This window comes from Macrotis lagotis, chromosome 2 (genome assembly GCF_037893015.1).
Source record: "Macrotis lagotis isolate mMagLag1 chromosome 2, bilby.v1.9.chrom.fasta, whole genome shotgun sequence".
Classification (NCBI taxonomy): domain Eukaryota; kingdom Metazoa; phylum Chordata; class Mammalia; order Peramelemorphia; family Peramelidae; genus Macrotis; species Macrotis lagotis.
In genome coordinates this window covers 67,995,845-68,011,631 of record NC_133659.1, presented here as the reverse complement: position 1 = coordinate 68,011,631, position 15,787 = coordinate 67,995,845, and the positions used below count along the sequence as shown (strand labels likewise).

Genomic DNA, 15,787 nt, shown 5'->3' with positions numbered 1-15,787 from the left:
GTAGTTGCGGTGTGAAGAGAACAGACCAGGTATGAGAATGTGAAGGGAGAAGCAGCATGATGTGGCAACTGATCTGACAGATAACAAAGTGAAGGCAAGTTTAGGGTATTGCAGAAGTTACAAATGTAGGAGCCTTTAGATCTTTGATAGAGCAAAGCTGGAAGAAAGAATTTGGGGAGGAAATTGAAAATAAATTTACTTTTGGGTTTAAGATGTTTTCAGGAAACCTGACTTGAAATGTCTGATAGGCAGCTGGTGATGTAAGTTTGAAGCTTTGAGGGGGAAGAGCGGAGCTAAATATCTGCAGAGACAAGGTACCCCTCCCCAGGGAAACCCATATGCCGCATGGACACGATGTAGATGTAGCACTCGGCTCTCCTCATAAAATAAATAGCAGCAGAGCAGACCCAGACCCCAGGATCTTGGTTGGTTGTTGCCTTGCAGGGTCCAGCCTGGCGCAGGGTCCAGCCTGGCGCAGGGTCCAGGGGAGTGAGAAACATGAACAACATGCAGAGCGACCATTTCCTTTGCATTTCTTTTTTATTTTACAAGGGATCAATCATTCACACAATGAAAACAAGATACCCTCCAAACAAGTTCTTAACAATTAGAAAAGTAAACATTTGTTGAGACAATGTACAATAAATCTCACTTTTCATAGCAAGCATTTACATTGATAATTGTACCATACATATACATGGATTTATGGGACATGTCTAATTGTTAGTGGTCAGGGGTTTGGGGAACAATGTGATTGGCAATTTTCTTCTTTAAAGGATTTATACTTTAATGGGAAGGGATGGGGCTAGGAGTTGGGAGAGTGTCAATTCTCTTGTTTAGAACTTATTTTAAGAGGCATGAATGAGTGAATCATAGGAACAGTATAGGAAAACGATCCAAAAGGTGATTTGCTTTTAAACTCTGGTCAGTACAAAGACATGGAGCAGAAAAAGAGGGAGAATGGTGGACTGAGAAGAAAATCTTTTTTCCCCTTGTTTGAAGTACAAGATCCATGAATTATGTAAAATACTAAAAACAGAGAAACTGGTGCAAATTGCTATTAAGATCTTGGATTCTGGGACCACCTCCAGCATCACTTCTGTGCTTTGATGACACTAGAATCCTCTGATGTATTTATTACTGTAATTCAGTTTCGTATATATTAGCTGTGACTAATAGTTTTCTCTGAATTACACACATACTGAAACCTTTACATATTAAATCCTACTGAAAAAAAACATTTCTGAAAAATTTTCCTACCCAACGTTTTTAGATAAAAACATTCTCAATAAAATCTTTCAGAAAATCTACTAAGAAAAATATGGGTAAGTCATTAATGGTTCTGTTTTACTGACAGAGTCCATCCAGTCCCCTGGTCATGTGCTAAACAATAATTCTGTATCAGAGGTAATTTACTCACCCTCAAATTGGGAAAGAAAGTCCTAGCAACCAGCTGTTAAATCTGTGACTCTGTTTTTGTTTCATTTTCAAATCCTTACTCCAGATCTTTTCATACTCAGAACTGTCTATATAGTTCCTATTTTAGTGGATTTTATAGGATTGGAGAAATTCCTTTGATAGTATCCACTTCAGTATTATATAGCCACCTATATGAAGGCAAAATAAGACCTTTACTTAAGGACAAATTAGAAACAGTGTGGACCAAAAAAGACATGAACTCAGCAACCAGAGAAAGGAAAAAAAGTTAACAATGGAAGAAATAAGATTGGGCACAATGCTGTTTTCTGATCTGCTTTCTTGAATTCCCACATGCCTTGGTATGTGGGGGGCATCTGAATATATGTGTGGATACACACTACCATGGGTAGAACAGATAAGCAAAGGGATATACCCTTTAGAATTTAACTGTTCGGGAAGTCTGCTTTAATCTTCAAATTACTGATGTTGGTTTATTCTTTTGCCTATCTGGAAATCCAACAAGAGAAGCAGTATATTTGGGGTCTTATTTAAGATTATTAAATCAAATTCTTGATCATTGATCAAAAGGGCTTTTTTAAGAGGAAAAAGCAAGTTAGAGATGCTGAAACCATGATTTACTGAGATGCTAGAATCACATGATTGATCAACATGGGTATTAAATGAACATAGTTGGTCAATCAAAACTTAATTTTCACCTAGAAACCTAAGAATATGAGTTTTTGCAACAAAGTGTCTCTCACAAAGTGTGTAATCCTTATTCTAAGTCACTGACGATCTCTTCTAATATTTCAAGACTTTTAATATGGCTTATAGGACTCTCAGGGCCAAAAGGGTCATTTTGATTTTCCACATTTTCTCTCATACTAAAAAATTAGGCCATTAGGTTATTACTTATTAAGAAAGTGTTTAAAACAAAGTAGGAGAGGAAGAGTAGAAATCATTATGTAAGGAGACATTCAGAACATAAGAGAAGGTAAAATAAATGTTAGTGACTTCAGCAAAAAGATTATCTCGGTAAGAAAAATTAACCCAAACCAATGAAAAAAATAACTTGTAGATTTAATAGGTAGGAAAGATAGATGTATAGGTTGCCTTGCAAGATAAGAGTATATGCTGAACATCTACCAATATTTCTGATAAGCACTTGTAGAGGGTTAAGATATTTTCTAAATGAAAGTGTCTAGTTAAATATAACTATTTAGGAGATGGTTCAGGATGTGGAAAGCTAATAAACACATGCATTACTAAATTCAGCTGTTTCCTTTTATCTTTAAAGAAATAAACTTTTCAATATATGTTGATAAACTAATAAATAGCGCAATTTAGCATGAAGAGATGGGATGAAGTCTCAAAAAACCATTTTTCAAAATGTTGTAAACATTGGATTTTGGAAGGGATTTGTTCTGCACTGTACATTTTAGGAAAAGACTATATTTGGATTAAGGTTAAAATAACCATATCAGAAAAATACTCCATTGTGCATAAGAAGTTTTAGGTTGCTTGGTTGTTTTTTTGCTAGGGTCCTGAAAAGAATTAAAATGAAGAGGGGAGATTTACATAATCCTCTAAAATTAACTGAAGTCAATCAGTTAATCAAAAAGTACTTATTAAGGGCTTTTCCGAGATTTCAGGCACTGTCCTAGGTGCTGGGCATAACAAAAAAAAAAAGGAAGTAATACCTACCCTCTTTGGGAGGTTGACATTTTCAAAGCTTCACTTGTCTCTTGATCATATAGCTGGGGAGAGTGATATACCAACATATTAAATGAAAAGTACATATCAAACTTTGGTCCTTTTATCTTGCATCTTTCCTACTGCTGGTGGTAAATAGATACTTCAGCATGGGACAGACTAAGCTCCTGGCAGGATAGGTCATGCCACACATTACTGTTGGCACTGGCTGGAAGAGGAAGCAACTCAGTACTGTTAATGCAAGTCACTGAAAGCAATAAACGGAATTCTGAAATGTCTTAACTTTCCTTTCAAAGCAAAATACCAGTTTCTAAATCTGTACAACATGTAAATATGTTTTTTTCTCCATCAAATATACATCAAGTTGCATTAATTTTATTTAAAATTAAAGTGCTGTTCTTATCAGAAAGAAAGACAAAAATGACATAGAATTTTAATATTCATCACTTCTACATAAACTCTGTTAAGTAATCAAAATATAATGTCTAATATTAAAGTTCTACACACTTCATCTTGGGATCCAAAAATTCAAATGAATCTCAAGATTAGCCAGCTGAGTCCAAATATGAGTTTAAATGTAAGGACTTCAATTTGGGGGGGGGGGGTAATTGAGGAATGAGAAGTCTGTGACATTAAATTCGATCCATAGAACTGTTCTGGAGGCATCTACAAGATTCCTGTCTCAAGCTTGAGTGGGCAACATGCAGGAACTTCATTTTTTTCTTCTCAACTAAGGATAGCCTTGCAGCATAAGCCCAATTCTGCTGGTTTTGAGAAGTGGAAGGCAATGGGATAGTTCCATGGGATCAGACTCCAGAAGAAATAAGCATCTTCTAGTTAGCTGGCAATTTCATTCAGGAGGCTGAATAAAGTTTATGAAGTTTATGGTACTCGAGGCAGAAAAGTCAAATAAATTCAACAGATGTGACTAGATAACTAATGGAAGTAAATGTATTGAGTTAAAGGTGCCATTTTATACAGATAGCATTTTCTAGCCATTATTATATACTTTAAAGAAGAGTACATACTTGAAAAACCAAATTGTAGGTAACACCTGTCTAAGTTGACACACTAATGACATACAAGATAGTATGAACATTACAGGATTAATACATTCAAAGTTTATAAGCCAACAATGGTGAAAATAGTTTTCACAATTTTGGAAGTGTTACAGTTTTCCTTTTTTTGACAAATGTTTTTAATGTAAAGTATCAGACAATACCATCCTCTTTTGGGGGAGCCCTATTTGAGTAGGATCTGAAGATTACATCTAGGTAAACAATGTGTTTTTGTGAGTTTTTTTCAGAAGTAGTTAACAGTTGAAGGATATATTAACATTTTAGTATTCGATATCCCTTTTAGAGAAAGTGGGCAAGACATTCCCTATGACTGAATTTCAGTAAATTTTTTAGGAATGAAACTGTAATTTGATTACTTGTGAATCTTCTAAAAGTAAAACATGGCACAGTTAAAAGTTCCACTGGCACTACGGTTTAGGATTCTTTGCAAACAAGATACTTGACAATGAAACTGAAGATGAATATTATTTAACTTTATTGTACAGACCTGATAGAATTAATCTGGGTTAAAAGCAACTGGGTGCAGAGGATTCCCCTATACTTGAACAGAAAAGAAGATGTTAAATTTAATACACAACTAAACTCTTTGGCCCTGTTTGGGAGACTTCCTGGCAAGGCCATTTTTTTTATAGACATGTTAAATATAATTTAAAAACATTTCCATCAAATTTCAAACAATAATTTTACCCTTCAATGAAATAAGTATTTCTATAAACGTTTTATATTCAATCAAAAATGTTACAAATGCACTTTGCACCTCTCCATCTTTGGGATAAAAAGGGCACATTTTCAGATAGTTACAGAAATCAGGAAGAGTTACACAGCGTAAGACTAAAAGGTTTCAAAGTTGGCCTTGACTTTCCCTTTCATATCTTTAACACAAAACTGCTACCGCAAATTAGTATTTCCTCAGCAAGTGCTCATCAAAATTAAATGGAATATGAATTCAATGGTCCTGTCCTCCTACTGACTTTTCATCCAGAAGTTCTGATCGGTACTAAAAGCCCAACAGTTGTACCTGGACATTCCTAGGTGCTCTGGTGAAAGTTTTCTAAGGATACTGATTACAAAATACCCTTTGCATTCCACATCCACAAGACTGTCTGTCACACCTGAAGCCATGCACACAGGCAGACTTGAGATTCATGGATGGAGTTCTTAAAAGAACTGAGGCCAGGGTGATATAGGTTTGCTTTGAGTTTGCTGAAATCCCAGGTCCCGTTCTAGTGTGCATGCCAGAAGACAAAGGATAAGAGAGCCTCTGGAACATCAAACATCTGTGTAAGGAGCTCATTTCCAAATGAACCCAGCAGAAATGTAAAAAAAAAAAAAATAAATTTTGTAAATGAGTCTTTTTTTCAGGAGACTGGTTCTTAGCCCTCTTTCAAAAGCAAGGTGCTTCTTTATAGGATGCTACCATCCCTTTTGTAAACTACTGGGATCACGTCGGGGATAAGACCTAGACGATGTTCACGGCCTGCCCCTACAATGTGCTTTATTAAGTCCTGAAGATAGTCAAGGCTTAAATTTTAGTCTTTTCCTTACCCAGTCTGATACCCCATCTCCCACCATGTCAACCCTGAAATAGTGGGGGGACAAAAATCTACTGTTTTATGCAAGATACAAAATAATTAGGAAAATTTGTTCTAAATAAAACATTTAGCTTTGGATTATTTATTTCCAACTTAACATCTAAATATAATAAAATAAGGTGTAAAAAGGTTGAAGGTGGTTTTCAGTGAGGAAGGTGGAAAAGAGGTATTCAACATAAAGCAGGACTCTAAATAACTTTCCTTTGTAAAGCGTCACACCAGATGAATGAAAGATGCTGAAGGATTTCAGTTTGAGGCTTGCTCCCTGGCCTTCCTTACTTCCTGTCAGAGGGACACTGTGACAATCTGCCAGGGCTTCAGTTGTCTGAATCATCATGTTCTTGCGTGGGATTTGTTGGGAACTACGTGCTCTCTTTGGGCGGTTGGGATGGCTGAGGCTGCTGGGGTGGCTGTGTGCCTGTGGCTGTTTTGATAGAGTTCAGGGTTTTGCTAAACCAAGAGTTTTTTGCAGCTTGAATTTCATTCATGAGGGCTCCTCTCTGGTGTTCAAGCTCCTGAGGAAAGGAAGAAAGAATCATTTGAGGTTGGGAATCTTTTTCTCTGTAATTGAAACCCTTCAGCATAGTTATCTAACTATTTCTAGACTACTGAGGATAGTCTTCCGAGGAACAATAAATTCCACTGACTAGAGATGAAGACAACGAAGGCAGTGCCTGGAGTCAGTTCTGATTTGGACTACTGCCTGCGATCGCATTTCAATGTCCTTAACTAGAAAAGGAGGTTGAATCAGACTCTCTTCAAGGTTCTTTCTTGCTCTAATAGTCTTGAAGACAATCATTTCCCTGTTCTAGAAAAAGGTGATAGAGCTCAAGGGTATTGAAAAGCTAAATAGAAGAGTTTTCTCTTCAGAATTATAGCATTAATTTAAATGTGGGTTGAACTCTTTCATATGTTTAGGTTGAGGGGGCAGCTAGGTGGCATGGTAGATAGAGCACTGGCCCTGGAGTCAGGAGTACCTGAGTTCAAATCTGGCCTCAGACACTTAATAACTACCTAACTGTGTGGCCTTGAGCAAGCCACTTAACCCCATTGCCTTGCAAAAAAAAAAAAAAAAAAAACTAAAAGAAAACGGTTAGGTTGACATTTAATGTTTATATTTCAGATAATATTTCATTACAATGATAGACTGATGAAGTCCTGACTCACCAAACTATGCTAGGTGCAGTACAAAATAAAAAAATATACATTTCTTTCTTTGGGCACTTAAATAGGTGCTTCATATCCTTAGAGCAGAGGTACATGTAATGACATCATTTTGGAGTACTGTTGCAACATACAACCACTGTTAAGGAGGAGATGAAAAGATCTGGGCACAGTTATCAAAACATCTTTTTTCATCTTCTCTTTTTCTTTCTCTGTTTCTCTCTGCCCCTCACTTTCTCCTCCCTCCCCTTTCCTTCCCTTCCACACTGAGTCTCTTATTTTGTCCATGATGAAAATTTGGCAGTCAGTCTGATTAAAACAGACCTGATCCCATTGCTGATCAGCAGAGGGGCTTTGATCTGCTCCACGTCCAACCTGGACTGACTTGCCCCTCCTTAAGACAGCCTGGTGGGTTCTCCACTCCTGGAGGATCACCAAATTGCTGTGTGATTGAGTGCAGCCACTGGATCAGCTTTAGTTTAATTGAAACTCAGAAGCCTGATCTCAAGTGATCCACAAGTCTCATTAGCAGGAATTATAATGTTATGGCACTATGGTGGGGATTTTTCCTAAAGGGCATTAATAGACAGCTAGAGGAGGAGCTTATGAAAGAGAATTTCCGAAGATTGTTGGATGTGGTATTCAAGAGAAGAAAATGAGTGGCCAGAGAGAAGAAAATTCCAATTGCATCCTCAACATTTCTTTCAGTTTTCAGAACGTTTAATTTTTTAGTAAAATAAATATCTAGTTTTTAAAACACATGAAGACAGTGTGTGTGTGTGTGTGTGTGTGTGTGTGTGTGTGTTCATTCTAGCAAGTCAAAGAACTGTGATTTGATCACCTTATAGGAGATGATTTCTGTGGATTACTATGGTTGAAAAATTCACTATAAGGGGTGGCTAGGTGGCGCAGTGGACAGAACACTGGCCTTGGAGTCAGGAGTACCTGAGTTCAAATCCGACCTCAAACACTTAATAATTACCTAGCCGTGTGGCCTTGGGCAAGCCACTTAACCCCATTGCCTTGAAAAACCTAAAAAACAAAATTCACTATTTTGTGGCCAACATGGTGATGAGCCTCTCTGAATTTAACTAGACCAAGTGGTCCTTTACCAAGAGACTTAAATAACCCATTAATGGGCCCACCTCTGCAGCCTTTTCAACTTGATAGGAGCACAGTTTTCAAGAACTCAGATTGATCTCCAAGCCATAAAGATGCAACAGAGTAGAATGATGAGAAGTAAAAACAGATAAGTAAATGACAAGTAAAAAAATAAAGAACTCCATGTTCTTTCTTAGCTGTTTATAAATATAGGCTGTGCAAGTACTTTAAGAGACAAGAAGAACTGAACATGTGGAGAGAAGGACAAGCCCCTCCCTGAGAGTCCTCCAGCTGTGAATTCTGCCCCCATGTGAATGTATTAGCAAGTCACCAACCTGGATTTTACACTTGGCCTCCACCAGTTGCAGTTTAGTCTGGGCCAATTCTAGCTCCATTTCCCGTAGTTGTTTCTTAAGCGAGTCCTTCTCATCATCAGTCTCAATGCCCTGGTTTTCTTTGCTTATAGCTGCTAACTTCAGTGCTCCTTCCTTATTGAAAATCTCACTGCAGTGTTTGCACGCCATCACCTTCCCCTGCAATGTCCAAGCAGATAATCAGTAAGGCTTCATCTCATGGGACTGATCTTTCCCTGGAACACATTCATGTATTTGTGGTTTGTTTACAATGATATTGCCTGCAAGTGCTGGAACTCTAAAGTGGAAAGAGGGTCAGACAGGAAGCAGAGATCTGAGCTCAAAGTCTTTGATCAAATCATTTAAGTGCTTGGAGCCTCAGTGCTTTCATCTGTAAAATCAGAGGATTCTCAGTCTTACCACACTGTGATCTTTCTCTGACATCTCAGGACCTATTTGGTACTAAGCATGTTTCTTGTATTTCAAAATATAAAACAGCCTGGAAGAGGTTCATAAGGCCATCCGGTATGGATTCCTGGAATATGACATTATATCCAAGGTATCTGAAAGTAATAGCATTCTTCTCCAAAAGAAAGGGAAGAAAAATAAGCATTTATATAACTGGGTGCCAGGCAATCTCTGGGCTAAGTCTTTACAGTTATCTCATGTGATCCTGGAAGGGAGAGGTAATTATTACCTTTAAAATTTTATAGTTGAGGAAACTGAAGCAAACAGAGTGTAAGTGTCCAAGTGCCTAATGCTGTACTTGAGCTCAGGTTTCTCCGACCTCAGGCCCACAATTCTTATTCACGGTGCCATCTAGCAGCCTAAAAGATCTTCGCAGACCAAGATTCCCCAGAATTTTGATCTAGAATCTAATGGTCCTTAAAACAAGAGCTCTCCTTTAATGACTAGTACAAATCTAAAATGCCTCTCCAACAACTGAACCCTACATCACCTTCAGTTCTCAGAAAGGATGGAAAATACTGGGGCACTCTCTTGCTTGGGAAAAAAACAACTTCCCCATCCAAAATGAATGAGTAGTTTTCCAAATTTAATACGTAAATAAGAAGGTTAACCACCAGGTGGCAGTATAGAAGCAGAATCTGTTTTCTCTCCAAAGTAGTTTAGTTGGGCTGATTTGGTAGACGATAACAAGGCAATTGCCATGCAAATATTTATCGGGTATCTGCTAAATCTTTTCATTTCCCCTTATTGTTCATGGAAATATAGAGAGCGCTGTGAAGAATGGTATATCTTTCAAGTTAAAGCAGAAGTTGCTGGGCAAGCTAACATCTCTCTCTTAAGCAGAGAATGGGCCCACAGTTAATGGGTCAGTGACAGGAATATGTGATCTCTAATTTCTCCCTTTACTGACTACTTTTTAACTCTGTCCAATTGTCAGATCCACCCAGACAAGCAAAAGTCTGCAAGTGGAGGAGAGGGCCATACAGAGTCAAGAACAGAAGCATCACATGGATGCTCAAGAAGGAAATGCTCGCTTGGAATGAACTAGACATCTGTATGGGCCAGCTTACTGAAGTGCAGCCTCAGGCAAAGGTTCCCCTCCTGGATCCTTAGGGAGCAAGTGGACACATGGAGGCAATGGTGCTACAGGGTCGCTCTCCTACCTTGACAACTTCCAGTTCCTCCTTGTTGGCCGCTTGTTGTTTCTCCAGTCTGGTGCTCAACTGGGAGCAGATCTAAAGAGAGAGAAAAAGAGCTTCTGGGTTGGAAGGGGTCAGCTTTTTTGTAAATTGTGTGCAGAGTTGTTACTGGAAACAATTCTGCTCTTCAAGGTTTGTGAAATGCCTTTATAGCTCATTAGTTTTCACAATAGCCTCAAGAGGGAGGTGCTATTATTTGTCATTTTACTAATGAGGAAACGGAGGCTGAGTGAGATGAAGTGATTTGCCCAAGGTCATATAACCAGTATGTTTTCTGAGGGAAGATTTGAACGCAGGTCTTTCTGCTTTCAACTCTAATGCTTTATATATTGTACTACTTAGCTATCAGAAGACATATCTGGTCTGTTAAGTCACTGACCATTTCCCTTCTGTGTATTTGCAGGAAGAAGTCTAAAACTGGCACTTCAAATGGAAAGTGAAGATCTTAAGTAAAAGGTAGATCGCTTCCTTATGTCACTGACTCACTGGTCACTGACAAATAACTTCATGTTTCAACCTAGAAGCACGCAACCAGCTAATACTGTCTGAGCTTCAACTTGTTCTAGGCTGTGGAATCTGATGAGCCATCACTTTGAATGAACCTCTTTGTCCGGAACCACAAAAATGTCCTTATATAGTGAACAGGTCAAAAATAAAAACTACCCTTAGGCAACTTGGCCTGAAATGAGATGTCCGCAGGCAGGGAGTTAAGTTCAGATTTTTTTTTTTTTAGGTTTTTGCAAGGCAATGAGCAAGGCCACACGGCTAGGTAATTATTAAGTGTCTGAGACTGGATTTGAACCCAGGTACTACTTCAGGGCCGGTGCTTTATCCACTGCACCACCTAGCCACCCAGTAAGTTCAGATTTTTGATGCAGAAAAGGGCTATTTGTGTTTACAGACTTCAGCAAAAAAACAAAACAAAAATAAACCCCACCTGCTATTCTAATTAATATCTTCTCTCTTATGTGCCACTATTTTGATGTCCATTTTTTTTTAGGTTTTTTTTTGTAAGGCAAACGGGGTTAAGTGGCTTGCCCAAGGCCACACAGCTAGATAATTATTAAGTGTCTGAGACCGGATTTGAACCCAGGTACTCCTGACTTCAGGGCTGGTGCTTTATCCACTGCGCCACCTAGCCGCCCCTGTGCCACTATTTTGAAAAAGATTTTTATATTTTTCCCCATTTACATGTTTAAACAATTTAAAACTTTAAGTTTTGAGTTCCAAATTCAATCCTTCCCCATCTCCATCCTGAGATCTGATACAGGTTATATATATGCAATCTGTATGTTTTGTACAGGAAGACTCAAGCAAACAACAAAAGAAAAAATGAAAGAAAATGAAAAGAAAGTATGCTTCAGTGTGTTTTCAGAGAATATCAGTTCTTTCTCTGGAGGCGGAGAGTATATTTCATCATGAGTCCTTTGGGATCATCTTGGAACATTATATTGCTGAGAATAGCTAAGTCCTTCACAGTTCTTCACTGTATAATATAGCTGTTACTATGTACAATGTTCTCCTGGTTCTCCTCATCTGCATCAGTTTGTGTAAGTCTTTCCAAGTTTCTCTGATATCAAGGTACTTTCAATTTCTTATAGCACAATATTTCATCACAATCATATACCATAACTTGTTCAGGCATTTTCTAATTGATGGGAACTCCCTGAATTTTCAATGCTTAGCCACAACAAAAAGAGTCACTATAAATACTTTTTTTGTACAAGTAAGTTCTTTTCTCATTAAATAAAAAAATCACTTTGAGATATAGACTAGCAGTGATATTGCTGGATCTGATAGCCCTTTGGGCATGGTAACAAATTGCTCTTCAGAATGTCACCAATAGGGGCAGCTAGGTGGCATAGTGGATAAAGCACCTGCCTTAGAGTCAGGAGTACCTGGGTTCAAATCTGGCCTCAGACACTTAATAATTACCTAGCTGTGTGGCCTTGGGCAAGCCACTTAACCCCGTTTGCCTTGCAAAAAACTAAAAAAAAAAGAATGCCACCAACAATGCCTTAGTGTCACAGTTTCCCCACATCCCCTCCAACACTGATCATTTTCAGTTTTTGTCACGTTAGTCTGGTAGATGGGAGATGGGTGGTACCTCAGAACTGTTTTAATTTTTATTTCTCTAATCAGTAGTGAGTTAGAGCATTTTTTTATTTGATTACAGATAGTTTTGATTTCTTTGTCTGAAAATATCTATTTATATCCTTTTATATCATTTAGCAATTTGGAAATGATTTCCCTTTTTATACATTTGACTCAGTTATCTATATATCTGAGAAATAAGTCCCTTTATCAGAGATTGACTGCAACATTTCCACCACCCCCTCCCAAGTTTTCTACTTTCCTTCTAAGTTTGGATACATTGGTTTTGCTTGTATAAAAACTTCTAAATTTTTAAATAATCCATATATTTTACATTTCACAATGCTCTCTATATCTTGTTTGGTGCTAAATGCTTTCCTTATTCATAGATCTTCCAGATAAATTATTCCATGTTTTTCTAATTTTTTTATGGTGTCACTTTTTATGTTTAAATCACCTAGCCGTTTTTACCTTATCTTGGCATCCAGTATGAGATGTCAATTTATACCTAATTTCTGCCATATTGTTTTCCAGTTTTCACAGCATTTTTTGTCAAATAATGAATTTTTGCCCCAAAAGCTTAGGATTTATCAAATATTAGATTACTATGGTCATTTACTATAAAGTATTGTATATCTAATCTGTTCCACTGATCTAGTACTCTCTGAGCCAGTACCAAGTAATTTTGATAATCACTGCTTTATAATAAGAATCTAAGATCTGATTCAGTTAAATTGCTGGGTACCATTATAAAGCAAATGAAATAATGAAATCAAATTGATCCTAGAGTTAACAGATTTTAGTGTTTGGGGTGTGGTGAGTGTGTCACATGGACTAATCTCATTTTGGTTACTCTGTGGAGAATAGACTGGAGTGAAGATAGATGAGATAAAGCAAGGAGACCAATCTAGAGGCTATAATTATAGCAAATGTCATGTTAACCTGAACTTTAGTCACTCACAAGTGGAAAGCAGAGGATGTTGGTCAAAGATGTGGAAGTGGAAACATGATTTGTCTGAAACAATATTGGAAGAGAGTGAAGAAGCCCAGCTTGTGAATCTAGATTTTCATTATACTCCTTCTCCCTTAACCCAATGATCTCTCTTTGAAACAAGAGTAAAGATAGCAAAACTTAAACCTGTAAGCTCCATGAAAGCAGAAACTATGTCTTAACCATATTCTGTATCTCCCAAAGCTTTGTTGAATTTAATTGAAAGCAAACAGGTTTAAAAACTTACAAACTTTTGTGGAAAGAAAATAAGGCAGTTTCTGGTACCCTGTCTGAGAAGAGAAGGTGCTTTCTTACCTGTTTATACTCAGCTATGATGGCTGTTGTTTTCTTTATTTCTGATTCTGCCTTCTCCAGCTGTCTCCTAAAGACTTCTTTTAGCTAGGGAATACAAGAAGGAAAGAAATAAGAGACAACCAATGGTCAGGCTAGTTTCACAAATACCTTTCTTTAAGGCTTATCAATCAAATCACCAAGAATAAGAAGAACAACAAATGCAAATTATCTTCACTTCAGACGGAGCACCAAGACATGATAAAGCTTGTTTTTTTTCTGTGAACATCAATTTTCAGTCAATAGACATCTAATAAGCACCTATGTTCTAGACATTGTTCAAAGCCCTAGGGATTAAAAAAAAAAAGAGAGAGACATAAGACAATCCCTGGCCTCAAGGAGATTACAATTTAATGAGAGAAGACAAAATACAAAATGAAGGTAAAATGTGAGGAGGGAACAACTAGAAAGTAATGTGATTGCAATACTCATTACATTTGTTATTTACTATAATTAGTACTAATAAATAAACAGTACCTATCCAGCCATATTCTGGAGTCTTGATACAAATGTAAAGCTACTAAAAAGTAGCAAAGTCCTGTCTTTTCCATTGGGTAATTGCCCGCCTTGTCACCCTTGTCATTCTCCCAGTCTCTAAACAGTGCAGTGTTACAACTGAGCCATGAATAAATAAATAAAAGTCTGTGCATCTACCTAGCACCTGTCCTTGCTGCTCCCCTCCTAGAGGAGAAGGAGTCACAAAGTGTTATGTTCCTTTTAGACTAGCTGCTCAGGATATATTAGGTTCCTGCCAGCTAGCCTATCCTCACCCAGGTGAACATTGAAGGGGTGGGAGACAAGGATGGAAAATTCTCCAAGATCTCCTAAATCTCCATTTATTAAACCAAATACAAATGCTCCCATTCCCATGGCACTCTACAATCAACCAGTAAAACAAGGCTCTGATGCTCAAGGACACCAGATGATGAAAGCTTCCAGCACTCCAACACACAACAGTCCTTTACAATGAAGGTGGTATCAAAAGCCAAAGAAAGGCAGCGAGACAGAAGAACTAGGTTTCCACAGGAACTCAGCCCCTGCTCCAGGCATAGGAACCTGAATTTCTTACAAGAAATGATTGCAATATAATTAATTACAAATACTGCATTTAAAACCAGAACCCTATATTTTAACTTGAGAGCTCTAGAATTTTAGGTGCAGAAGCATTCATAAGAGAGCTCCTGAAAAGGTGAACTCAGTTATGCCAAATTCATGAACCAGAGAATTCTGCTCAGTATTCTGATATACTAGTCCAAATGAATGAAGAAAGAGCATCTTCTGGTACTGTTGCCTATATTATTAATGATCTGGGCTAGAGATTCACTAATTTGTAAAACACTGTAATTTACAGCTGGTCTCCCTATAATTAGAGTTTGTGTGTGAGATCCCATCATGCTTGTTATCTCCTGAGATGCTGAGAGCAATCTGTAGATTTTGCTGATATAGGCCCAGTCATATTTATTTCTGTTTTTGAGAATGTGTTATTTGGAGACATGATAGTAAATGATACCAAGAGGAGCAAGGGAGACTAGGTTCCTAGACATATACAAACAGTTCTCCCTTTTGCAGAAGCAAATTTTAGCTAGCTCTAAGAGGAAAGACTTCCCAACAATTAGAACTTTCCAAAAGCAGAACAGAATGGGATGTCTCTGATGGGATCTCCCCTTAACCAGATCTTCCAGTTCAGAGCAAGTGGATGAGCACCATTTGTTAGGAATGTTAGAGAGGAAATTCCTATTCAGCCACTGGTTGTACTAGATCAGTAGTGCCAAACTAAAATAGAAATTGTTCCCAGTAGGATCATATTGACTTCAAAAAATCACGAATTAATTCTCTGTGATACTGTTTTTTTTTTATTTTGTTAAGTGTTACCAATTACAGTTTAATCTGGTTCAGCTGCCAAAGGAAAAAAAGGCAGAAGTGGGTGATTAAAATTCATTGTCAGTTCATACCTTCTCTGCCAAGTTTTTTCCCTTCCAAATTAAATCTCCTACTAAAGTTTCCACAAAACAAACCAAAAAAACAAACAAAAACCCAACCAAAAATCCCATCACCATCACCAGCAACTACAACAACCAAAAAGCCCCAAGCAACTGATTGCTCTGAAGAAGAGTATGGTATAGTACTGGATTTGTAGTCAGAGAACCTGCATTTGGATTCTAGACATGTCACTTATAACCTTGGTTATACAAATTAATTAACCTTGCTGACCCCTCAGTTTTCTCATTTGCATAATAAAGCAGTCAAAATTAATGGTTTCTAT

General features: G+C 37.6%; 1 protein-coding gene across 12 annotated transcripts in view; it reads right to left on the bottom strand.

Moving 5' to 3' along the window:
• Window positions 1–501: 501 nt before the first annotated feature.
• RABGAP1L (RAB GTPase activating protein 1 like) overlaps window positions 502–15,787 on the bottom strand; it is a 716,515-nt gene continuing 701,229 nt past the window's right edge. For 8 of the 12 annotated variants that reach the window (XM_074222075.1, XM_074222079.1, XM_074222077.1 and 5 more), the window contains 4 exons: window positions 13,489–13,572; window positions 10,053–10,124; window positions 8,404–8,601; window positions 503–6,318 (listed from right to left, as the gene is read on the bottom strand). In XM_074222075.1, coding sequence (XP_074078176.1) covers window positions 6,166–6,318; window positions 8,404–8,601; window positions 10,053–10,124; window positions 13,489–13,572 — 507 coding nt within the window. In that variant the 3' untranslated portion in view covers window positions 503–6,165. Of the gene's footprint in view, window positions 6,319–8,403; window positions 8,602–10,052; window positions 10,125–13,488; window positions 13,573–15,787 lie in introns of all 12 variants that reach the window. The other 4 variants (XM_074222084.1, XM_074222086.1, XM_074222087.1 and 1 more) reach the window with 1 other exon arrangement.